Raw genomic sequence first — 26,887 nt, 5'->3', positions numbered from 1 at the left:
GCATTACTTCTTATCTGCCTCCTCCTGTGCCAGCTTCAGTCTGAATTCTGAACTGTGTAGGGCCCTATAGTCTCATCAAACCCGCTGTCCCCATGTGTTCAGACTTCTGTCTAAAGTTGGAAGAGAAGGAATCGGATACAGGAAAGAAGCTCTGCTCTTCTCCTGCTAGTGGGAGGAAGAGGGGAGAAGAATCACATGGGGGGTGGGGGTGGGGGGGAGTTGCAGGGGAAGACAGGGTAGTCCAGGGGCATATGAGATATAAATCTGATCCTATTCCCCATATGGACTATAGATGATGGCTGGTATGACTGTTTATGCATCTCCAAAACGTGATTTGCATTAAGCATATAAGAATATTGCTTTGTATACTCTCGCAGCTGGAAATTATTTTTCCATTAAGAATTGCTAAGAATTTTGTGACTTAACAGAAGGTATTAAAATAGATTACACTCATTATGGAGAAATGTGATCATTTTTAGTTCGTGTAGATTTATTTTGAAAACAATAAAAAAAACAAAGGAAGAAAAAAGGTTTCTTTGCAAGGTGCATGACTCGGTGTGGTTGCATGCAGAGCATAGTATTCTTTCTGTGCAGAGCTGCCCAAGCAAAGTTGCTTTTGCATGCTCTGTAGAATCTGGGCAAGGGAGGGTGATCCAATATGTCACCTTTTTCTTCTCTTCCATTATCCCTTCAATATCTCAGTCAGTGTCTAGGTTACTAGGCTTTCTCCTTATCAAGAAAGAACAGTTCGAGTAGAAAGAGTTTTCCATGACTATTTGTTGAGGTTCTGGAAGAAGACCTTTGGCCATCTTCCTTTACAAGTTCTCTTTTGCTTCGTTAAGATGCCCTAAATGTCAGAGCTGTAGTTTCTAAGTCCCTCCACCAGCTGGAATGGTGAGACAATAGCATAAAATGGATACAAGTCGTTCTAGCCTTGAAATCAAGGTTGTTTCACAGAAACTGAGACATCAAGCAAACTTTTATTAGCTGCTTCAATGGCAAGAGGTAGCGGGGAATTGGACTCAGACAGCAACCAACAAGGGCCCTGACTTTGATGGTCTGGGAAACTGATAAGTATGTGGGTGACTTGTATGGCAGTCTAGATGGACCATTTGGTCCTTTTCTGCCGTCATTTCTATGTTTCTGTATGTAGGTCTTTGGTTCATAGGGATCTACATTCGTTGCTCCATTCGTTTCATTCATTTCAGAAGTATGTACACATATCAGAAATGGATAGTAGACATGCCAAAACAGATGGTGCGTGTGTATGCATGCGTATCTCACGCACCATTCGTGAAATATGTACCTACTGTGAAACGAATGAAACGAATACAGCAACGAATGTATATCCAAGCCATCTGGCCAGTCTGGTTTTCAGGATATCTATGGTGCATATGCTCTGTCTCTATTTTATACAGACATATCTTATGTATATGCACCATGGATATCCTGAAAACCAGGCTGGCCAGGTGGTCCTTAAGGACTGGGTTGAAAACTACTAACATAGATGACTTCATGCCAGTAACAAATTTAGTTGCTGGATCTTGATGGTGCTCAAACATTTTAGAACTTTGATATCTTTGCACCTGGAGCAGTGTCCAAATTATCACACTCTTAAACCTCCTTGATTTTTACTACTTTGGATTCTTGATGCTCTTACAACCTTGGATCTTCATAAGTGTATATTTTCTTAGATTCTTCTTGATCTCTATAATCCTTGAATTTTTGTAGCCTCCAGAATCTTAAATGGTGGAAATGTTTTACACTGTTCGAATCTCTGTGGTCTCCATAGCTTTATAATTCAGATGAAAGTTAAAACTTTGAAACTCTAGTTCCAGACCTATGAAACTTTTATGATACCACAAGCAAACAAAAGAAAGTATGTTTTCAATCAGTACCTAGATAGCCTGTGGAAGTTACTATCACTGTGCACTTACATTTGCTATGGATGCGAATAATATAACTTGGTTAAAAAAGAGATTAGATACATTTATTGAAAATTGATTAATCAGAGACTATTTAATGTAAGAGTCAGGGATACTGCACCAGGTTTGATGCATTTCTAAAAATTGACTGAAAGGGTATGATAACAATGAGCAAATCTGTATATGCTCTTTTTCTTATACTTGTCTTCTAAGCACCTTCTACTTGCCAGCATTGGAGACAGGATTTGATGAAGTTTTGATCTGACCTACGGGCCGATACAGAAAGAAGCGCGGGAGAGCCGGCGAGCGCCCGCTCTCCCAACACTCGCACAGGCTAGTGACCTGGGCGCACGATTCAGTATCGGCCCACATGCAAATGAGGGCCTATGGTAAAAGGAGGCGCTAGGGACTCTAGCGCATCCCTAGTGCCTCCTTTTTGACAGAAATGGTGGCTGTCAGCGGTTTGACAGCCGACGCTCAATTTTACCGGCGTCGGTTCTCGAACCCGCTGACAGCCTCGGGTTCGGAAAACGGACGCCGGCAAAATTGAGTGTCCATCTTCCAGCCTGCGGGCAGATTTTTTATTTTTTTTTATTTTTGGGGCCTCTGACTTAATATTGCTATGATATTAAGTCGGAGGGTGTACAGAAAAGCAGTTATTTCTGCTTTTCTGTACACTTTCCTGGTGCCGAGAGAAATGAACGCCTACCTTTGGGTAGGCGCTAATTTCTTAAAGTAAAATGTGCAGCTTGGCTGCACATTTTACTTACTGAATCGCGCGGGAATGACTAATAGGCCCATCAACATGCATTTGCATGTTGCGGGTGCTATTAGTTTTGGGGGGGTTGGCCATGCATTTTCGACGCGCTATTACCCCTTACTGTATAAGGGGTAAAAATAGGGTTTTGAAAACGCGCGGCCAAATGCAGGCTAACAGTGCACTCCGCCGGAGCGCACTTTACTGTCTCGGCCTGCTAGTTTGGCAGTTTTTATGCTCTTGCATCATATCTTCTGTTTTCATCTTTATGTAACCCTTGCTGGGGTGGTGGGGGTGTTAAGTCCCAAGGGCACACAAACATATTTATTTTCTTCGGATCTGCTCCAGCTAGCAATTAACTCCCATGCTTTTTATGGGGGGAAGCTCTCGCTTTTGACCCAGATGATGGTGCGTTTCTCCCTGTGTCGTGTTAGCTGCTGCACCCCAGGGTGTGAGATGTTGGGATAAACCAGGCAGGACAAGGCACTGGGTGTAGGGGGTAGATATTAAAAGGTGTGCTTATGCGTCCATGTGCTCATGCTTCCCGGCGTGCACACACGGATGTGCCAATTTTATAACATGTGCACGCCGGAACCGGAGCATTCAGGGTCCTGTTACTGAAAATGATGCTCCAGCCAGTGAGAGCCAGATAGTTCAATCAGATTTAATTATGTGTTAGCCCTAAAACTCTCTTTCCCGTCTTCCCCCTAGTGAGATATAGTAAAGCAGATCTACCATTTTAACGGGACAAATAGCAGTCATAGGTCAAATATTGTATGAGGGACCAGCTTCCTTAAGGCAGGTCAGCTCACTACTCCAGTTCTGGTTCCAGCATCTCTTGAAATTTTAGTTTCATTTATAATGTTATTGATTATTTTAATTCTAGTAATGTTTTATTTTGTTATCGTTGTTTGTGCTGAATTCTGTGTTTATTGTAATCCACGTTTCAACATTGGGAGAGCTCATGGAAAATACGTTTTTGGTTTTTTTGTAATTAAATAACATCTCCCTAAAGTTTGAGTGCCCTTGGGGTGCATTTTGTTGTGGCTGTCCTTAACCTTCATTTTTCTTCCATAAATAACGATGTTTCTTTCCCCTTTCTTTATTTCCTTCTTTCTTTCCTCGCACATCCTGCTCACTTGTTGCCTGTGAACACTGTGATCACCTCACCGCTCCTTAGGGCAAGCAAAACTCTTCCTGCTTCCACCTGAAAGGCATTGTGGAGATTGACTATTTCCTTTCTTTGCAGACAGGTTACATCCCATGTGCTGTGGTGCTTGTCCTGTTAACAGCATTTCTAACCTGCCCCATAATGGTTCATTTCCAATGCCTGGCTGGTTCATGGACTGGACGAAGAGGAAGTAGCTTAAGCTAAAACCTTCTAATGTCAAGCCATCTCTTGTTTTTTTGTGGCCCAGTTTTCTTTCCCTCTAGGAAAACCATGTCTGATTTATTCAACTGTCTTACTATACTGATCCAAAACTTTTTCTGCCCGGTAAAGAAATAGATACATAGAGTTAATGCTGTCTGTGATGACATGACTAAATGGGGAATCGGGAGCTTTACCTAGAGACCACAGAGAGGAAGAGGGATGACTCACAGGCCGATACAGTACAGTGCGCTCCGACGGAGCGCACTGTTAACCCTCCACTGGACGCGCGTTTTCCCTTACCCCTTATCCAGTAAGGGGCCGAAAACGCGCATCCAATCCGCCGAACCTAATAGCGCCCGCAACATGCAAATGCATATTGATGGCCCTATTAGGTATTCCCGCGCGATACAGAAAGAAAAATGTGCAGCCAAGCCGCACATTTTACTTTCAGAAATTAGCGCCTACCCAAAGGTAGGCGCTAATTTCTTCGGGCACCGGGAAAGTGCACAGAAAAGCAGTAAAAACTGCTTTTCTGTGCACCCTCCGACTTAAAATCATGGCGATATTAAGCCGGAGGTCCCGAAACTTTCCAAAAGTAAAAAAAAAAAAAAAAATTTAAGTCAGCCGGCGGCTGTCAGGTCGAAAACTGGACGCTCAATTTTGCTGGCATCCAGTTTCCGAGCCCGTGGCTGTCAGCGGGCTCGAGAACCGACGCCGACAAAATTGAGCGTCGGCTGTCAAACCCGCTGACAGCCACCGCTCCGGTCCAAAAGGAGGCGCTAGGGACGTGCTAGTGTCCCTAGCGCCTCCATTTGCCTGTTTTTACCGCCTGGCCTCATTTAAATACAGAATCGCGCGCACAGGAGAGTGGCCTGTGGGCTCTCCCACGGACTTTACTGAATCGGCCCGTTAGTTGGGGCTTAAAAGTCAGGGTGTAAAATCTCATTTGATAAAATGTATTCTAATCAGTCAGGCAGGTCCATGCTTAGATTAGCAGGTATGTGTTTACATGCATGTTAGTAACCTAAGGCTGACCCCCAAGGACAGTTACAGCCAGTGCTCTCTGTTTTTTGCCTGAATGCATTCTGAGATTTATAATCCTTGGATATGAATTTAATTTCTTACCTTTCCAAGCAATTCAGGTACATTAGGTAGGGCTCTACCCCAGCAAGGGCTTAGAGTCTGTTTATACCCTGGGCAATGCAGGCCAAAGTGACTTGTCCAAGGTCACAAAGAGCTTCAATCGGATTTAAGCCCTGGCTTCTCTGGTTCTAAGCCCACTGCTCTAATCACTAGTCCTGTCCTTCCCTTTCTTTAGCAAACTACCACTGATCTCATCTTTCTTAATTTTTTTTCTCTGCTCTTCTTTTGTTTTCTGTGTCTGTGCTGTCCAACATCAGAAGAGAAGCCAAAACCAAGGTAAGTATTGGGAATGTTTATTTTTAAATTAATATTTTATTTCCTGTAAGAGAAATGGACGCTGTTGCCTAAGACATTTCAAGCTAAAAGGGGCAGAGACCAGAGAAGCAGGGAAATTATGCAGGGTACACCTGTGAAACAGCTTCCATCTGGTCCATCTTCTAGGTGGTCAATCATACTTAGCTGCTTTAGAGTCTGACTCAATCACTCATGTCTGTATAAGAAGGTAGTACCCTGTATTCCTGATTGACCCTACACAACTTCTCATTTTCCTATAGGTTGCATACTTGAGCTGCCACCATTCCATCTAGTAGAAATCATCATAGGACAGTTATGTTGGAGGACTCAACATAACTGTACTTACTAAAGGAACAATTCCCCTAATTATTTACCTTTTTCACTGTAATCTTACAAACCATGATATAAAGAGAAAACAGAAATGACGGCCTGTAAAAAAAATAATTGAGTCACGGTAATAAGCATGGCTATCAGTAGGAAGCCTGCTGAGTCACCAATGAATGAGGTTTTGATGATGCTTAGTAGTTAGGGACATATTTAAGAAGGTAATGCCACTGAAATCTGTGGATCTCGATAGTCTGGCTGTTTACCCCTACAAGGGTGTACTTTTCTTAAGGAGAATAAGTCGAGAGAAATGGTGCGATACTGATGGCCAGATGGTACCACAGAACCACACATTGGAGAAATGTATTCTGTTTAAATGTTAATAGATTTGATTTCTCTCTGTTTTCTCAGACCCACTCTTCCCCCTGGTCCTAAAATCCCAGAGGGTGGTGAGAAAGTAGACTTTGATGTAAGTAACTAGACATAACTTGGTCCACGATTCAGAGCTCATACTAGCGCGCCTAGAATTCCATAGTGTCTAGATTGTGTACAGATCGCCGGTATATAAATAAAATAAAATAAATAAATAAATAAATAGGGCCAGATTGAGTTACTCCATCGCCGGTTGTGGATTAAATTTTATCTCCTTTGTGGTGGTATAAGCCTGTTTTATTTCTTTCTCTCTTGCAAAAGGTGGTTTGCTTAATGCCCCTCTTTTTTCTCAAAACTCCAGGATATTCAGAAGAAGAGGCAGAACAAGGATCTGATTGAACTTCAGTCCCTGATCGATACTCACTTTGAGGGCAGGAAGAAAGAGGAAGAGGAACTGATTGCTCTCAAGGACAGAATTGTAAGCTTTTTGTGGATGATCTTAAATTATTAACTACAATATTTTGCTAATTAATTTGCAAAATAGCCAGGTCACAAGCCTTGACCACTCAAAATGAGTGGTCAAGGCTTGTGTTCAGTGTTATTTACATTGCACATCAATTTCCATTAAAATATCTGCTTACATTCAGCAGTAAAGACAGATACATACACATCCCCTTCCTGGATTCACAGTTAGGACAGCAGTGTTATAGGAGCTGCCTCCTCCTGGAGACCTGGGCCTGGCCTACTGATTCTAGCTGGGCTCTGCCTCTTAACCTCTCCAGTTGGGTCCCGCCCACAGACCATGGTGGGTCATCTCTCTCCTTCAGGAACTTTAGGCACTTTTTTCCAGCTGCTCGAGGCATTTACTTCTCTGCCCACCTTGGACTTTTGGGAGTGGGTTCTCTGGCTCCACTACCGTGGCATGCTTTTCTAGTGCCATACCCCCAGCCTGAGGTTTTCTCTTCTCTCCTCTCTAGAGATGGGAAGTCCAACCATACAAAAGTACATGGCTCTCTACTTGTTCTACGCACTCTGGTTTCTCTTCTGCCATCTCTCCCTGCAGCATACTTGCTGGTGCCTCTCCAGGTTTTCAGTAACACTGCCCAGGCTTTCTCCGGCAACTGCACTCCATGCTCTTGAAAGGCCTTTTCAAACACACACACAGCCAGCTCTGGCAGATTTACTTTTAGGGACACACTCTGTTCAGACATCAACTCAGTGCACAACTGCTTCTCTCTGTCTCTTTTTTTTTCAAAGGGGAAAAAAGTAAAAAAAAAAAACCCCCTCCTACTTTTCCAGCTTTATCTTACTCAATTTTCTTCTCCCTCTATCTTAAGCGCAGCTACTCTCCTTAGCCTGTTTAATTCCTGACACTCTTATGGCTGTCCTTACAGCCAGGCCCATTAAACCAATTCCCTTTCTATACTGAAAACTTTAAAATTGTTTGGCTTTTGTGTGCTCCCTGAGCCACACTCTTTTATAGTTTTCTGTGCTCTGTAGACTGTTTAGAGCAGCAAGTCCTCTTCTCAGTTTTCTGTGTCCCAACAGAAATTTTTTTTTTTTGAAATTTAAGTTTTATTCGAGAAATGTAATACAAAGGATACAAATCATCAATAATCTGCATTGAAAGTACAATTAGAATATGGACAATAAAAGAAATACAATGAAAACTTTCAATCTGTCTCTGCGTTTCCCGTTTTTTAACCCCCCCCCCCACTCCCACCCCTCCCCCCAGCAATACATGGGATCTCAAAATGAAGGGAAAAATGTCAAAAGAGGTCCAGAGAAATGGGTCATGACTGCATCTGTTGTTGTTTCCATATTAAGTATGGAGTCCAAGTACGCTGATAGACTCCCATCTGCTTCCGCCTATGTGCGGTAATCTAACAGAAAAAATTTTAATTGGTTTACTTCTGTGAGCTCCCTGAGCCAAACCCTTCTGAACTCTCCTATGCTCTTGTGAGCACTTCTAAGAGTACTACTTTGGCTGCAGCCGGAGTTTAACTTTTACCTTGGAGGACGCATTTCCTGAGTTTCTTTCTTTCTCTGCCTGCGAGGACCTGAACGACAGGGGTGGAGCCGATAGAGACGCCTTCAAAACCGGCGTCCCTTGAGCTCCCTAATCGCTGCAGCCGGAGTTTAACTTTTACCTTGGAGGACGCATTTCCTGAGTTTCTTTCTTTCTCTGCCTGCGAGGACCTGAACGACAGGGGTGGAGCCGATAGAGACGCCTTCAAAACCGGCGTCCTTCCGGCGCACCGCAGCCGCCGGCGCGCCACCAAAGCCGCGAGCGCCTAAGGGGCGAGCGGCTTTGCTTGGCTTAGCTTGGCGAAGTTGGCGTTGGCAATAATCCCTATTTGTGTGGTTTGATTATCTGTGCTGCAGTCGTGAGGCTATGAGAAGGATCTAAAGTTGTTGAAATCAACGGCAAGAGCCTCGGTAAGAGAATTTACCCATTATATTATTTCTGTCTTTATAAACAAGTTGGACTGAGTCTTCTCTTTGTGATGCCACACACAAAGAGAAAGGCGAAGTTGAGAGAGTCATCCTCCACCCCTGTGATGGACAACCAACTTAAGATCGAGGAATGCTTTGCAAAAACCCCCCAAAATATGCCTGGAAGTAATGTCGCAGGAGGACTGAGCCAGGAGCAGGGTTCACTCCTCCAGACATATGAAACATCCTTAACTCCAGGGGCACCAGAAACACCTGAGCCACCAACTGGGGAAAATATTGGGACACTCTTTGGAGAAGATCCCAAATTAAAGTTGGATTTTCTATCATCTAGATCCCAGAGAGAAGCAGAGATTTCGATCTGCTCCTCGGAGAGCCCTCAGAAGGGCTCCAAGGATCATCTTGACGGTACACCAATGCAATCCACCCCCAGTAAGTCTCCAATAGAGGGAGGGAGTGAGAATATCCAAGAAGAACCTATAACTGGAATCCCAATAATAACACCAAAAGACTTTACCCTTGAAGAGATTGGTATTATTTATTTATTTTTATTTATTTATTTAAGTTTTTTATATACCAACATTCAAGACGATTGTCCCATCATGCTGGTTCACAAGAAACAGGAGTGCAATATCAATACAGAAATCTATAAATGCTATGGCAAATGCGATGCAGGAGGTTATGAATAAGAATGGGGTTTTTCAAACTAAAATAGATAAGGTGGAAGAATCTGTAAAATCTATGCAAATTAAGGTAAACGAAATGGATAAAATTCAAGTAAATTTAATTGAATCAGAAAAAATTCATTTTGAGAGATTGGAAATAATAGAAAATCAAGTTAGAAAAAATAATTTGAGGATATTGAATTTCCCTAAGAGTCATTTAATGTCCCCAATGGATCTATTTAAAAGTTATGTAGTGAATATCTTAAAATATTCCAATGAAGCCATACCAACGATTGCTAGAATTTACTATGTTCCTCAAAAGGAATCAAAGAGTCAGAACCAGGAAAATCAATCTGAATTGAATTTAACAGAGTTGTTAGAAAAATCCTTTGAAATAAATATAAATACCAGAGCCACCCTCATTATACAATTTTCCTCGCTGTCTGATAGAGATTCCTTAATGAGATTATACTTTAGACATTTAAACGAGAAATTTTATGGTCAAAGCATTAGGATTTATCCTGATATACCTCGTACAACACAAATTAGACGGAAGGAATTTTTATTAATGAGGGAAGAAGCTCATAAGAAAGGAATGAAATTCTTATTAAAATTTCCTTGTCAATGTATTGTTATAAACCAGGGGAGTAAGTATATTTTTAATCAGGCATCTCAGTTAAGGCAATACTTGGATACTCATCCCTAAAGGTACCTCTATTGTTCTGGTAAATATAGAATTGGGGGTAGCGTTGATTAATACCTTGTATTTCTATATGTACACTGCTTCTTGATATTTAAGATCCCCTCATAGTCTCTTATTTCTTATGATCAAATGTTTAGAATTATTATTCACAGCTAGGACAATGATGTTTAAGAAATGTATTTTTCCTTTTTCCTTATTGTTAATTTAAGCTGTGACATGTAATTAAATGTTATAAAAGTTGAATAAAAAACATAATACGGAAGAGTACTACTTTGTCCCCACACTTCTTGGCAGGCCACATCCACACAAACTTTTTTTCTCTCCTCTGGAGACTGGGTTTTCTCTGTGCCGACCATAGAAAAAAAAATTCCGCATATGACACCATATGTGACAGTGTAAATGAGCGGTGAAGGCTGGTGTTCAGTTTTATTTACAGTGCACATCAATTTCCATTCAAATATCTGCTTACCTTCAACAGTAAACACAGATAACATCCACTTCCTGGACTCACGGTTAGAACTGCAATGTTACAGGAGCTGCCTTCTCCTGACTGGTAGGGTGGCAACAATATACAGGAGATGCCTTCTCCTGGAGACCTGGACTCGGCCTACTGATTCAGATGAGTTCTGCCTCTTAATCTCCCCAGCTGGATCCCACCCACAGAGCTCTCTCTCTCTGTGGGGGATTAAGGTGGACCAGGCGTCAAGCCTGGTTCCACACAAGTTAAGGAGGGGGGTTTCTAGGGACACTCCTTCACAAGGTAATATAATTTACTGCTTTTCTAGATAGATAATCAAATTGCCCAAACCACGTTAATATATGACTCGCTACTTGTTAAACTGAGATGCTACTTGTGGTGCACTCATAGATGACTTTGTGGAAAAGCACCAAGCAGTCAGCTGATTCTTGATGCATCTATTTGTCTTTGGCAGGAAAAACGCAGAACTGAAAGAGCTGACCAGCAGAGAATCCGAGCTGAGAAGGAGAAGGAACGTCAGACAAGACTGGCTGTAAGTGTGTCTGACTTCTGTACTCCATAATGAAGGAAGCAAGGAGATTGTGTCTGATATGTTACTAGTAGTAAAAGCCCGTCTTACTGTGAAGTGGAGGAAGTGCATAATTCAAATTTGTGGTAGTAGAGAGTTCAGGCTGAGCTTGAGTGTATTGTATGGTAGTAGAGAGTGGACTGGACAATTCAGAGAGAGAGAGAGGCAGAGCTGGAGAGTGGGTTGTTACTGGAGAGTACAGGGAGAGAGAGAGGGGCGGAGCTCAATTTCCTTGGAGCTGGAGAGTACAGGGAGAAAGAGAGGGGCGGAGCTCAATTTCCTTGGAGCTGGAGAGTACAGGGAGAAAGAGAGGGGCGGAGCTCAATTTCCTTGGAGCTGGAGAGTACAGGGAGAAAGAGAGGGGCGGAGCTCAATTTCCTTGGAGCTGGATAGTACAGGGAGAAAGAGAGGGGCGGAGCTCAATTTCCTTGGAGCTGGATAGTACAGGGAGAAAGAGAGGGGCGGAGCTCAATTTCCTTGGAGCTGGAGAGTACAGGGAGAAAGAGAGGGGCGGAGCTCAATTTCCTTGGAGCTGGAGAGTACAGGGAGAGAGAGAGGGGCGGAGCTCAATTTCCTTGGAGCTGGAGAGTACAGGGAGAAAGAGAGGGGCGGAGCTCAATTTCCTTGGAGCTGGAGAGTACAGGGAGAGAGAGAGGGGCGGAGCTCAATTTCCTTGGAGCTGGAGAGTACAGGGAGGGGGCAGAGCTCAATTTGCATACTGGAGATGCAGGTGTGGGGCAACTTTCCTCTTTATTATAGTTAGATGAGCAAGAGAAATACAAAGGCCCTCGGGTTCATGTATTTTCAGTAGTTATAGAGCACGAATACTTAAGAAACTTCACTAGAAGAAAGCTGGGAATCGCCCACTCCCTCCAGTCAATGCCATTGTATCTTTCCCCAGAGAAGCTCCTGCTGGATTAAAAGGGAGGAGCTTAGTAGCAAATTTGCCTTACTATTCCCTAGAGGAAGGCGGGGCTGAGTTATAGCTTCCCCACCCCACAGTCTGCATTTCTGCCACAGTCCCAAAATTCCCTCCTGCAGAGAGAGGCTGCGGCTGCAGAAGCCACGAGTGCCCCCTCACCCCACACACACACGCATGCACACACACACACACACACACACGCACAACCAGAGATCCTGTACTATTCTTCACCAGACAGAAATCTGATTTTTTTGACCTCTTTATGTACAGGAGGAGAAGGTAAGAAGAGAGGAGCTGGATGCCCAGAGAAGGGCTGAAGATGATTTGAAGAAGAAGAAGGCCCTGTCCTCCATGGGAGCCTCCTATAGCAGCTATCTCGCCAAGGTAAGGAAAAGGATTGTAAGAGCAAAGCTGACTCAACCCCCTCCCCCCCCTCCCCGAGTTCTCGAGCCTGCTCAAGTGATGACTGTGCAGTGCTTCAGCTCCACCCATCGGAGCAAAGCAGCTTTTCAAACAGTATCTCGGGGGTGTTTTGAAAGCATGGTGACGAGTAGGAGGAACCTTCCCCATCAATCAGAATTTTATCTGAGAGGTGCACTTCAAGAGCTCGCCGAGCGGGTAAGAGAGCCAGATAACATCATGCCTGCTATTTGGCCAACCAGAGTTACCCGGGTAAGAATGGCTGACCAGAGCGGAACAGCCGCGCCGATTGGCTGAAGTGAAACCCTAGCACGGCCTCTTTCTGTCTGGCTAAACGTGGTGTGCGCAGTGGGGCTGGGGCTCGAGGGTTGGGGGTGAGGATTGAAACAGAGGGATTTGTCCAGCTGGTGGCTCCCACCTTTGAACGATCACTCAGCAGCCAATGGGGTTTTCTTGTGAAAATGAGAGATGGGCTGTGATAGAGAGGTATAAATGATGTACAAGAGGGTAAGCATTTTTCACTAGTAGGAAATTCTAAAACAAGCAGCTATGGTAGAAAGCCAGAAGGGGATAAGAGCCTCCTGGTGGAGCTGTTGGAAGGCAAAGCCAGCATAAGAAAATAAAAAAGAAAAAGAATAAGGCAAGCAGAGGCATGTCTGAGCGTTGGGAAAGAAGCATAAAGTCAGAAATGAAGTAGGGGTTTTGGTATTGCAGTAAGCATGGTAAACAGGCTGAGAAGATGGGCCTTTATATTCTATGTTTCGGGGACCTCCCGGAATGCAGGGGCACTCTGTTGTCCCTGGGGGCCACTTTTCTCTCAGCTATTCGTCTTTCTCTTCTCTCAGCCCACTCAGTGAATGGAAAGCCCCAAGGTGCCAGACTTCTATCTGAGGGCGGCCCTAGGCTGACAGGCATGGCTACCCCCACTCTCAGCTCTATTCACTGTTCTGATGTCCTTGCTTCGGGGCAGCCTCTGAAACCGGACACTCTGCTGGGGTGTTCGGCAGACATTTACTGCAACCAAAATTACTTCAAGTCCAATTCACGACACAACATTCTTCCATTGATCTCAGAAAGGTCCAAAGATGGTAGGCACAGCTCAACCCTCCGATGGTAGAAGGTGGGCTTCCAGTGGGGTCAAGGATCTCCTTTTATCTCTCTCTGATGATAGCAGCAGGACCTCCCAAAAGGGTTCAAAACCCAAAGTCTCTTCTCCTTCCTAATGGGCAGGGACAGGGACTGGTGGCAGAAAATCCCCCCCCCCCCAAAACAACAGAAACAAAACTTCTTTTCCAAAAACAAAATGCTGCTCTCTTCTTCTCTGGCAGGATGCTGCTGTCTGTCCTTAGATGGCCAAAAGCAATCACAGCTCCTTATCGGGACCCACCACAGGCAGGGGTGAAAATCCTCCTGGGTAGGACCAGGCTCCCCAAAGAAAACTTCTGTTGGGAAAACATCAGCTCTCTCAAAATCTTCTCTTCCTTTCTCCAAAGATAATCCCTTCCAGTCCTGGGGGAGAGGAGGGGGGATATTGGCAAGGGGTGGAGTCTCTCCTCTGGACCTGGCTGTGGGGCCTAAGAAGGGGGACCACTGTTACTAACTTCTTTCTCTCAACTCTCCAAATCAAGGCCGACTGAAACTGCCACCCTGCTCCTCATCCATGGTCTGCTTTTAAGAAGCTGACCGACCAATCCAGGCAAGCCTCTTTGGAGGTGCCTGCCAAGGGATGGACAGAAAATTACTCTCTCTACCTAAACTCCTAGGCCAAGACTTAAGCTGGGGTCACTGTGAATAGTGGAGACCCTAAGGGTCGTCAAAAGCAATTCTTGGATTTATCTTATTTCCCCTTCAGGCACAGTCCTCTCATAGCACTCTCTTATTTCAGGCTGACCAGAAGAGAGGCAAGAAGCAGACTGCCAGGGAACAGAAGAAAAAGATCCTGGCAGACAGACGCAAGCCCCTCAACATTGACCATTTGAATGAGGATAAGTTAAGGTATTTTGGCATACTTCCATTGGTTTTGTCATCGGATTTCCCAGGCACTAGTCCCTTGGATGTTCCATTTAATGGCTCTCCCCAGCCTTCCATGCCCAATGGGTCAGTTCTGCTATTTACTGACACATATCCCTCTCGCTTTTCTATGTGACTTTTCCATCAAATGGGACATTCTACTTTAGTGAAAGACAGAAATCTGAAGATAACACATGTACAGTAGAAAAAAATGGTGGATATGCACACAGAAAAGGAAGACAGACATTCACATAGGGAATACATTATCGAGTGAATTTTCAAAAGGTTACACAGGCTTTATGAGTGTAAAAATAGCATGTATGCTCGAAAGTAGCATGTACATGTGTATATGATATTTTAGAAACCTCGTGGGTGCGTGCACACTTGCAGTATCACGTGTCAGTTTTAAGAGGATAAAAGGGGTGGTATAGGAGCGTCCTGGGGCAGGGCTCTTAAGTTCTCGTACAAGTTGCTATTCGCCAGACGTGTACATGGATGCATTACCAAACTTGTCTGAACACTTCTAAACCTGCTAAATGACTCCTGAAATTGCAAGCTGATATATCTTTTGTCTGCAGTTTTTGGGTGGGAGGTTTGGGTGAACTGGTGAAAGCATGGGTGAACTGGTGGAGGTAGAATCAGGCTGGTGATTGCAAGTATCAGCGCAATTAATTATTTTCAAAACAGTATGCCCGCATATTTTATAAAATACTCACCTTCATGCTTAACTCTGGGATATTACACTTGCATTGTCAACAAGTATTTCCATTTCCACGGAAAATATACTCGAGTATTTTTTTAAAAGGGTAGAGAAAATATACATTTCCTTGCATTACAAATATAAGCATCTACTGAATCATACATGCATATGTTTGGGACAGAAAAACATGGAATTTTATAAACTGTGCAGCTCCTGGAATATTCAGGCAATGATTCAACAGCTAATAGAGTATATAGAAAGCCTTCTGGGTGGCATTTTCTGTTTAACTCTTCTCCAGTCGTTTTTTAAGTATTCCTTGGGCTAATTAGACTTGCTTGTTGCTTCTGTCAGAAATGGTTGAGATGAGTCATATTTCCTTTCTCAACCCCACATTTTTAGGGACAAGGCTAAGGAACTGTGGAACTCTCTGCACGAGCTGGAATCAGACAAATTTGATTTTGGAGAGAAGCTGAAGAGACAGAAATATGAGGTGGGCTGAGAGGAATCTTTGTTGATAGCATCAACAGCCAGATGTGCCAAACATTTTCCCCCACAGACACAAAGTGGGAAAAATCCTTTAATACATCTGGCCCTAAATCAGAATATTGCAATTTCCTTTTTCTTTATAAAGTGCCTGGTGGATATTGCAAAACAGTTCATCAGATAGCATGGGTATGTAACAGAGACACTAGAGATTCCTAAGGAAAGACGAGTGCATTACATTGGGAGCAGTGTTGGAGAAGCTAGCACAGGGTCTGCTTGACCTATGCCTGGCTTTGGCGAAAGCTCCATTATCATTCTCTCATTTGTGGTAAATTCCATTCTGTTGGGTTTCTTACATTTAAAATGGCATTATACCGGAAGTCAGCTTTTACAGAAGAGACTAGTTGATAAATATTGCATCTGAATAATGCTCGGGGTTGTTGGACATTGGTGAAAGGTTAAAGAAAAGTTTTGATTGGACCTACAGAAATTTCAAATAAAATAAGTGGGCAGAAGAGTTGATGATTATATTGGGGATACCAATGACTCAGAAGTGTTGAACACTATATCCGTGTATGAAAGCCTATTTATAGCAATTTAGTTATTGCTCGTAGAAGCATGAGAGAGTGTAGGTAGATTTTGATAAAATGTAGTTATAGGGAGGTTGATATTAAAAAACCATTTAGATGGATAACTGGAAAGTTATCCATCCAAATGGCAAAATGGCGATATTCATTGTTGTATGCAGCTACATTCTAGCTGCATAAACTGGGGGCAGGTGGGAAGCGTTTCTGGGAGGAGCAGTGTTAGCCACATAAGTTAAGAACTCCTCCACTGCTCCATTTTCTTGTCCAGGTTACAGCTTTGTTCTATGTAGGGTTTCACAAATGCAAACCAGCGGCAGGTAACTTTCCTGACATTAGACATGTGGCTTCTTTGGTATTTTGGAAAGGGGGGGGGGGCCCCTAGGAATCTGATGGACCTTTTGCGACATTATGGCCAGCTGGGTCAGAAGCACTTTGCTGCATGTAAGAGAACTTTTGTTTCAAAGATCAAAGTTGATATCAAGTACCCGTTTACTGTAAGATCTCCAGCAGGTAGTGATATTCCATGTTGCCTGCCTTTCAAGGTGGGTGGTGGTGGGAAGGGGGGAGGGGGGTGGGGACAAGAAACCTAGCTCCCAGAAGGACAGCGCAGTAACATATGGTCATGTGTGTCGTTTACAGATCACCACACTCCGAGGCCGAATCGATCAGCTTCAGAAGCAGTAAGTATCCTCCAGCCCATTCACTGACCTCCCTTCACCTCTTACTACCAGCTGGAAGCTGTTTTATTCTTGCTTCTCCTAAAAAAAAAAAAAATCAAACACCACCCCCTCCACCCCCACAGGAACTGAAGCAGGGCCTGCATTCCAAACAGTGCTACAGAAAGCCAAGCGAGATCTGCAAGATATCTAAAATAATTTTCTGCAAGCTTTCTCTGCAAAATTGCCTTCCTCTCAGCTTTGAAGGCCTGTTTCAGCTCCAGTCTGAGTGTAGATATTTGCTCCCTGCACTGTGATGTGCTCATAGGGTCCTGTGGTTTGTAAACCACTATCCTTTTGCGTTCTGGTACCTCTTGTCCATCTACTTCAGCAGAGAAAATATAGGGCTCCCGAACAGCGGAAAACATTGGCTTGTGACACAATGTAAATTAGTTTTGCTGCTGTCTTAGTCCATTTGAATGCACAGAAATAGAGATTATGAAATAAAAGCAAAAAAACAAACAAACCCATGTAAGATCATACCTTTCTATTGTTAGACCAATCAGATAGTATCACCTTATATAATTTTTTTTTTATTTCTTTTATTTCTGTATAATATAAATGGACATTTGTCTACAAATCACTGACACAGGGTCAACCAGTTTTCAGCAGGCTAGCTACAATGTACATCCTCCAGCGCAACTGTGCATTGCCATATGATGGTACAATGCATCCGCTATGCAGTTCTCAATTTAGAGAACAATTGGCACATGTTCCCTAAAAGAAGAAATGCATTGAAGAAGATGCATTTTGTTACGATTGGTGTCTTAACACCTAATTAATAGGGCAAATACATTTAAAGTTTCTCATGCAATGGGTTAACAGTGGAAGCTTCCATGCAGGCTGCTGGGTAGCACCAGCTTCCCCTATCATTTGTAAGTCCACGGCACAGAGCAGGTGCGGGTCTTGGCTGAGCTCAGATGTTGAGTCAAGTTGGGTCACATCACACCGATCATGAGTCAAGTTGGGTTACCAACTTGACTCATGATCGGTGTGATGTGATTGATGGTGGGGGGGAGGATTTTCTTCCCCTCATCCACTCTTTTTAATTATTTTTCTGTTCCTCGTTTGCCCTGCGATCATATTGGTTCTCTGTGCACCTCACTACCAAAGAATCAAGGCAAAAGATGTGAGCGTAGAGAGGCAGAGAGGTGAGGAGTTCCAGCACAGGAGCCCTTAAGGTTCACCCAGGTCATGATGAGCACTTAAGCCAGTTCTGTTGCTTATTGCCCTTTCTAATGGATTCTGGTCCATGCAGGCCCATCCTTTCCTATAAAGATAACAAGACTGTGAGTCTGTGCCAGCTTTTACTTTACCCGCTACTCTGTTTCATTCTGAAATATCTGCTATGATGTTTTTCCTGTTTCTCCCCTCTGATTTGAAGCCCCAAATCTGACTTCTTCCATGAATTCCTCACTATAACTGATAAAGAGTGAATCTGATAAGGAGTGAGTTGAGGATGCTATAAAAGTCGTGCACAACAGAAGCAGGTGGCAATCTCCTTTCCTCTGCAGAACGGGAAACATTTCTCAGAGTTTCTGTTCCCTCCTAGGAAGGTCCTGACCCCAGTGGGGAAAAGCAGTGATTATTTTAAGAGCAGGCTCAGACTATTAAATAGGCTTCAGCGGTCTTTACTCAAACTTCATAGGTGCAGTTTATTTCACCCTCGTCCGTCTTGTACAATATCCTGTCCTCCTAACAAGCTCCTCTCTAAATTGGTTAACAGGCTTATATGTGTGTGTGTTTCATGGACTTACCCTTCAGTATAAGGCTGCTCCTTCATAAAGCCACGGTAAAGGCAGTGGGAGAAGAGGGGGAGTCGCTGCAAGGCAGGTGCTCAGTTCACCTGGGAAACTCCCTCCTCTTAAGAATAACCTTAGTTGTGTCCACACAAATCTCTCATTCCTATGGGCCTGATTCTATGGGATTAAAGCGAAGTAAACCAGGCCCACAGACTCTCCGGTCAGACTTTGTCAGCTGAGTGATTAATTGTCTGTAGGCTTTTCAAGCAATCCGGGTGTATACAGAGGGGAAAAGTCACTGTTTTGGAAAATATCTTGCACTGGACACCACAGGCTGGAAGCCATGATGGTACTTTTTTTTTATTATTTTCCTTCTGGTATCTAGCACAGTTTTCCTTTCGATTCTCTAAATATTTTGACTGCCTCACTGCTCTGCTGAACAGGATGCTAGAGATTGTTGGTTTCTGTTTTTCTTTTTTTGGCTTGGTAGTTCTTCTTTTTTTTTCTTCCAGCTGAGTCAGAACCAGGGCTGGGATTCTGGCGCCATGAGCTTTCATTTGCTACTACCCAGGGATCGGTCGTAATTTTCTGAAAAAAAGGGGGAACAATCCCTAACATGGAACCTATTTTAATAGACTTTCCAGCTTTTCCTAATGTAGTCAGAACAACTGTTCTGAGGCTGAGAGCCATGCAGCAGGGTTCCTTCCAGGACCTTATATCATGGGGTCTCAATCTAACAGTGACTTCTCTCTCTCTGTGTGAATGCAGCCTCCATAGCATTGCCATCCCCAGCAAACTCAGAGTAAGGAAGGCCTGATCTGGGAGTCGAACGAGCCACCCTCTGCAAGGGCTGGCCCAGAGATAACCATGCAGTTTTACTATCAAATCATCCCAAGCCCCTCTTCCCCAGTGAAGAATGATGACGTCATTCAGAGTTGCCAAGTTACCCAGTTCTAGGAGGGAGATTTTAGGACCCTTCTGGTTTTGTAGTCCCTGATTCTACCCAGAAAAGTCCTTGCTGCAGGTCCCATAATGCATTAGGATTGGGTTGTCCGCAATCCAGGCCTGGCCTAAAATCTCCCTCCTGGACGTGGGTAACTTGGAATCTCTGCATCATTGCATTTAACAGCTCCGTCCTGTGCAACATTGTAAGATTCCATGGCTGAGCACAGCTGCCTGCAGGTCCACATCACTTTTCAGAAGCTGATACTCTGTAAAAATCGGTGAAGAACATTTGATGTGATCAGCTGTACAAGAGCTAGGTCCACCATGACAGATTTCAGCTTTAATTGAAATAACCAGTGCTTAAATTGTAAATAGATCTATAATGTTAAAACAGTATTCCCCCGCCCCCCTTCTTTCTTCAAAATGCACTGCTACTCAAATGGCATCAGAGAGCATCTAAAACTCAACACATTTCAGGATCTTTATTTTCCTTTATAAAATGTTACTTCGCTCCCTCACCTCGCCCCTTAACACACGTTTGTCTTTATAGCTGAAGCCTTCTGCAGGGCGATCACTTGAGTTTGTACCACTGCAGCACCTTGGGTTGCATTGCATTCAGTTTCCCCGAGAGTCTTGCATACATCACTGAGAAATCTGGCTCTTTGTAATAAAAAAAAAAAAAAAAAGCAGCCCTAAGCGTCATTGATGGGGAGTCCTTCTGAATGTATGCCAGTGGCTTTATTTAAAGAGAAGCCTTATAGAATAGGGAAAGGTTGGCACGGAACCCTGGGTGCCCACCACGCCGGCGCTGTGCAATATCTAACTCGACTAATTGCTCATCACAGAGAAATCTAGGGGGCTGAGGACGTGGGCTTGCCTCCCATTTATGTACTAATGCAATGCATGTACAACAAAACTGTTTTGTAATCAGTTTAAGTAAGAGATTTTCAAACCTTGCAGCCCGATTTAAATAAGTTACTCTGTTCTCCCTAAAATTAGTTTTCTTGCACCAAATGACTAGTTAAGGAGAGAGCCTTTGATGAGGAAGGCAGTTGGCCAAGTTCTATGAGTTTTCTTTCTTTTCCTGTCCTGTGATATCTGAACTTTTAAAACTTTAGATTCCAGTCTCTTCGCCCGCCCTTCATCTTGTCTTCCAGCCTTTTCATCCCTGTGCCTTTCCAGATGTCCCAACAGGAAGTGAGGAGACACAGCCCATGATTTACCAGCCATGCTGGGGGCTGGAACAGGGCCGGATTCGGGCATAGGCAATATAGACGCACGTGCCTAGGCTGCCAAATTCTGAAGTTGCCCAAAAGAAATCGAGTCCCTCCTCCCACTGCTCTGCCTATGGGCCCTGTAATCTTTAATCTGGCTCTGTGCCGAAGTACAGCCTACCCATAGCTATTCAGGAGATGACCCAAAAAAAACCCTCGAAATAAATAAATAAATTTGAGCCACAGAATACAATGAGTAATTGTATAAAGTGTGTGCAATTTCTCTTGATCAAAATTTACTATCAGGTTAGCTCTTGTCCAAGGCTTCCAGCAGGGAATAGGAGACCTTGGCTTACTTAGTATAAACTATCAGTGAAAATGAAGAGTGGATGAGGAAGAAAGCAGGGGAAAGGATATGAACAACAAAATGAACTCCTATCCCTCTGTATGGAGAGCATGGACAACCTAAGATGATGATGTCAGAGCGTTATTAATGTTTCATCCACTGCTAGTATGCCTGTCTTAAGGGTCATTATCATGCCAAACTGACTCCGTATTTTCTGCCTATTGTAGCAGCAAGAAGGGAGCTGGAGGCCCCAAGGGCAAGGTTGGCGGGCGCTGGAAGTAGAACCCAAACCACAAACCCAGCGGTGGGCAGGATCTCTGACAGCGGGTCTAGGCGGCTCTCCCCCGTCTCCCACCTCTCTGCAGACGTTTATTCCTCGCCAAGCTCCCAGCAGCTCGGATGGGTTTAGTGCATTTCTCTGGGCACCAGCAGGCACTAGGATCACCATTCACATCAAGGACACTCACCGGACTAGAAGCAGATCCTCCCTGGCATTAACTACACTGCATCTGCCTGCCTGCTGGGCCTCCAATGTCTTAATAAAGAGAAAAACAGCCTGCTCCCCTGTGGATTGCAGTGTATGATGCCCTGGTTTTTTTTTGTAAATAAAGTATCTTACGCTATCTAGTCCAACCTATCCCTTCTCCTCATGACTACAATGTGATTGTTTCAGTAACTTTTTCTTATTCCAATCATTGGATTGGACAGCTGGAGAGGCACACCAGCACCCAGATGAAAGACAAGCAGGAGACGTGGTAGAAATTAGGATGACATAAAGCGAGATGTTAGAAAACGTGTAACGTGTCCCAAAATAGCAAACTGCAAAGCCGGGGTTTTTTTTCAGGGGGGTACTTGCTGTACTGAATACCAGCACCTTTGTCCTCCACCTGCTTGATTTGCCCTGTGGTCCTTAAAAAAACCAAAACAAAACTGAAAAACGTCATGCAACCTACATGTGAGATAGCAGTGCTTTTACTGATAAATGCAATAAAAAAAAAAATCTAAAAGCACAGAAAACCCCACAACAATGGTCACAGGACCAGTGCAAGAGTATTAGGCTCTCTAGGTGAACCTTACAGTCTGGCGCCCCAACCCACCCCTGGACCTCCCCACAAACTATATAAATTATTACATTTATAATAGATTTTACATGAAAAAGAACATTCTGGAGTAAAAATATCACAAGTATATTATTATTTTTAATGCACAGCTGTGATTCCAATCAAAAAACTTGTATAAAAAGACACTCAGAACCCATATGGTATTAGGCCTTTTGAAATATGTGGCCTGGGCTTGGCCCTTAGAAAGCCATGAGTAAACTGAATTACAATTGCATTATGGTAAACCTCCCAAAACAAAACAGCACTAAATGCCAGCACTCAAATAGTAACAACCCTACCTATGAAAAGGCAACACTGCAAATATTACACCACGCCCTAAAACACCAATAAACCTCCTCTTAGGAAAGCAGAACAAGCCAGGCTGCTATAGATCCCTACACCAAAACAGCATACTAGCAGAATACCTCACCTCAGTCACACATGCAGAACACATACCCTCATTAAATACAGAATAAAGACACCATAAAGTATAAATAGAAATGTGCAGACAAAAACTGAACTGGAAAACACATAAATAAGTCAGACCCTATATACATAAAACAGTAAAATCAAGAAATATAAAACATCAGTCATAATAGTAAAATCATACTGATATAAATACATATTTCAAAATAGCTGAGTACAACAACATCCAATAATTAAAAATATTTACAAATTTGTAAAAATTTCACATACAAAATATTTCAAAACAGCAGACACTTCAAGTAACACCCAATAACTAAAAGTAATAAGGATTTAAAAAAATTGATTTCCAGTCACTATGAGATTGTCGTGAATTTATCGGGGGGGGGGGGGGGGAGTGCATAAACTTTCTCCTCTCTGTCTCACATACACATATTCTCCAGTACAAACACACTCACTTACTCACACATACTTACACTCATGCTTTCTCTCTCTCTCCTGCATGCTCTCACACACATATTCTTTCACTCTCATATTCTCACATGCTTTCTCATACACATTCTCTTTTACACAAACATGCTCTCCTACATGCTCTCTCTTACACACACACACACACACACACACACACACATGCTCTCTATCACGTATGCTCTTGCATTAACAGTCACAGCAAGAAGGCAATTGCAGTCCAAGCCTCTAACCAATGGTTCAGGACAGTGCAAGGAGGGAAACTACTGTGCCTGCAAGAAGCCTGTTCTCTCTGTCTTGGTAGCTCACGTCTCTGCCTTCTTCTCAGGCTGCTGTACTCCTCTGCCTGTTGTCTCCGAGTGTGCAGCAGGTAGCATGTACTTCTTTGCTGCGTCTGCACACTCGAAGATCCCCTGGCTCTGAGTTCTGACATCGGTGCTGCCGCGCCAGGGGTAGGGTTGAGGGGGGAATGCGGAGATAAGTGCCGAGTGACACTTCGACTTTTATCCCATTGCTAACTGGCTGCCTCTTCTTGTCTCAGATGGCTTGCAAAGGCCAGTGAGGCAGCGGCTGGACCAGTCTGCCACCCCAGGGACCATAGCGCTCTAGGTGGCTGCTCGGTCCGCCTAGTGGTTCCATCGGTTCTGAATGGTCATAAAAATGAACAAAATAAAGAAACCGGTTGAAGGATAAAACTGAAATCCCGGCATGGCCATGTTGCAGTGAAAAATACCTGCTTCAGCGGAAAACTTTTAAAAACGATACCAATACAATGAGTTATCCTTTCCTGTTCGCTGTGTCAATTCAGACACTCGAGATATTCCAAAGAATGCGACAGAGTGGTCATGTAATTTCTCGTATGGTAGAAGATTCACGTAAAAGGTCCAAGATCCACATAACCTATAATGTACATAAGTTACATATAGAATACATCATATAGTTACACTCCATAAATAAAAGCTGCAAATTGTTTTTCAGTGAATAGTGATCCTATCATATATATATATATATATATATATATATATGTATCAAGAGTATGATATTATGATGAATAATAAAATAACTCATGTCTGTGCTTATAAACTGAGCATATTCTAAGATAAACTGTGGCATAAAAAAGGAGGGTTGTATATCACAAAACTGCATATAGAAGTGAATTTGTATCTCTGCACAGCACATTCACATTCCAACCATAAATAAAACTAGGGATTGCATCTCTGTGGTTTAGCACAAATACAATCGACATTAAAAAAAAAAAAAAAAAAAAAAAAGGAAACCTGCATGGGTGGTCAGCACAAGAGGACTACTGAACTTCTTAAAAATAGTGGGGGCAATTTTCGAATGGTTTCAGTGCGTAAAACTGGAAGTTACGGGTGGAAGGAGCACGCACGCGCACAAGCGCTATTTTGTAAAAGTCCAAGGTACGTGCGTGCTAGCACTGTCACGTGTCCTGGGGCAGGGTTTGGTGGTCTGTGCACCCGCTGGTATTTGGTAAGCGACATAAGCTCTTACGTTGCCAGCTTTTAAACCTCATTTAGTTGCAGAAGTGAAATTGCACTTGTCTTTTGTCTGCCGTTTATGGGTGGGAAGGCCTGAGTGAAGTGAGGAGGGTTCAGGGGAAAGTGATGGAGGGTCTAGGTGAACTGGTGGAGGTGTCGGCGAACTGGTGATTAAAAGTCTGTACACAAGTAAGTATTTTCACAAACTGAGTACGTGCGTGCTTTATAAAATCCCTGCCTTCGCACATAAACTGCAGTAAATGCGTGCACATGTTACAATTATGCCATATGTAAAAATATGTGTACGTACTTTTGTAAAATAAGTACAGAAGGTATGCGGCTCCTTGTATTTAAAAAATATGCACGTGCTTTCAGGGTCACACAGTTTATAAAATGCTGCTATACCTTTAGATACATCCACTTATGTGAATATGTGCTGAGCTACACACACTATTGAAAATGATCCTTCTATTTCACTTACCTTTATAAGTATGTAATATTTAAAAACCTCATATTACACCACAGTTTAGAAGGGCACTGGGTTCGGATTAATCTGCTAAAGGGAGCGTGGCTCTAACTGCGATACCATGCACATAAAAAAAAAGTCACGGTGTTGTCTCACCACCGAGCTCCGTATTTGCTTCTCGGTCAAACCAGCAGAGGAACCAGAGCAGCAGATCCCTTTGCTGATGATCACTGCGTCTGCTGGGTTTTCAGCATCTTCTCAAAGAGACTTGTTAGATGGTGCCTTCTCAGAGCTAAGTGGAGCAGATAGTAAGATATCGATACAGCCTTTGGCTATCATTTTATAGTTTTCCCCGAAGCAGGCATCTTTTGACTAAACATGGCCATGTCAGGACTTCAGTCTTATCCTTGAACCGGTTCCTCTTTTCTCTTCATTTTTCTGATCATTATTATGTTTTTTTGTGTATTTGGATTTCTTTATTGTATTCATCAAATGTTTATGTGATGTATTTTGTGACACATGTGACAAGTTTCCCATCTTACTTTATGTCATCCTGATTCCTATCATTTAATACTGGCAAACAGCAGACCCTACAAGAAAATCGTAGTCCAGCGTTTAGCGAAAAACGCATTATAAAAAAATATCAACTCCTGGTTCATAGCGGGGCTCGTTTTTAAATTCTCATGAATCGCTGCTTTTCTGTAGTTCTTCAGATCCACAGAAAGCATTCGTACGTCCCATCCAGTTATCTCTTACGGGGGGAGGGGTGCTAACTCCAGTCCTCGAGAGCTACAGACAGGCCTGGTTTTCAGGGTATCTGCAATGAATATGCAGGAGTTAGATTTGTATACAATGAGGCAGTGCATGCAACTCATCTCATGCATATTCATTGTGGACATCCTGAAAACCAGGCCTATTTGTGGTGCTCGAGGTCCGGAGTTGGCTCCCCTCCCGCCTGTAAGAGAGAACTGGGTGTGAGGTACGAATGCTTTCTGTGGGTCTGACGGAGAACTACAGAAAAGCAGTGATTGATGAGAATTTAAAAAAACAAACAAACCCTGCTATGAACAAGGATTTGACATTTTTTATAACGTATTTGTTGCTAAATCACTGGACTACGATTTTCTTGTAGCGACTGCTATTTGCCTGTTTTAGTACATCCGTCCTGCAACATCTTGTCTAACTAGTAACACAGATTTATCTACAAGAGCTCAATTAAATTTAGCAACTAAAGAGTTGCAGGTTGCTTTTCTATATATCCCCTTTCCTTGCGAGGAGAATGTGGTTGTTGCTGTTGTTTAATGCATAATGTAAAAGATAATTGTACATGTGTATTCGGATGGGGGGGAGGAGGGTTCAAATCTGAATCCCTTTTGAGCCTAGGGAGGCGGGGGAAGGGATGGACCAATGCAGCTCTGCTTGTCCGAGCACCTTACATCGCTGTCATATTAAATCTGGGCCTTTTGGGCTCAACTTGCAATAATCTGTGTCTGTTAATATTGCTGCTGCTTACTCATCGGTTTGTGAAAAGCATCAGTGTGCCAAGTTCACCGCCTCCATTTCTCTGTCTTCAATTGCAAATTCCCACTCACGCTCACAATTCTTAGATGTCTAGAATTGGAAATAAAAAAATGCAAAGAGATCAGATAAGATACCTGATGAGTTTTAAAACACTCAGGCTAAGCATCTGACTGGTTTAGGTATTCAACTGATATTGAAGTGGATCTTTAACTGAAAATATGTCTTGTCGTCTCTGGGGCGGATTTTCAGAGCCCTGCTCGCCTAAATCCG

At 43.3% G+C, this 26,887-nt stretch overlaps 1 protein-coding gene across 3 annotated transcripts in view; it reads left to right on the top strand.

Annotated features, from left to right (window-relative positions):
- TNNT3 (troponin T3, fast skeletal type) overlaps nt 1-21,777 on the top strand; it is a 50,107-nt gene extending 28,330 nt beyond the window's left edge. For all 3 annotated transcript variants that reach the window (XM_029582201.1, XM_029582200.1, XM_029582199.1), the window contains 9 exons: nt 5,455-5,473; nt 6,227-6,284; nt 6,549-6,665; nt 10,942-11,019; nt 12,248-12,361; nt 14,283-14,392; nt 15,507-15,597; nt 16,817-16,857; nt 21,368-21,777. In XM_029582201.1, the coding sequence (XP_029438061.1) occupies nt 5,455-5,473; nt 6,227-6,284; nt 6,549-6,665; nt 10,942-11,019; nt 12,248-12,361; nt 14,283-14,392; nt 15,507-15,597; nt 16,817-16,857; nt 21,368-21,422 (683 nt within the window). In that variant the 3' untranslated portion in view covers nt 21,423-21,777. The remainder of the gene's footprint in view (nt 1-5,454; nt 5,474-6,226; nt 6,285-6,548; nt 6,666-10,941; nt 11,020-12,247; nt 12,362-14,282; nt 14,393-15,506; nt 15,598-16,816; nt 16,858-21,367) is intronic.
- The last annotated feature ends 5,110 nt before the right edge of the window (nt 21,778-26,887 follow it).

The sequence above is a fragment of the Rhinatrema bivittatum genome, chromosome 17 (assembly GCF_901001135.1).
Source record: "Rhinatrema bivittatum chromosome 17, aRhiBiv1.1, whole genome shotgun sequence".
Classification (NCBI taxonomy): Eukaryota; Metazoa; Chordata; class Amphibia; order Gymnophiona; family Rhinatrematidae; genus Rhinatrema; species Rhinatrema bivittatum.
Note: the sequence above shows the minus strand (reverse complement) of the source record. Positions and strands in the feature narration are given on the sequence as shown.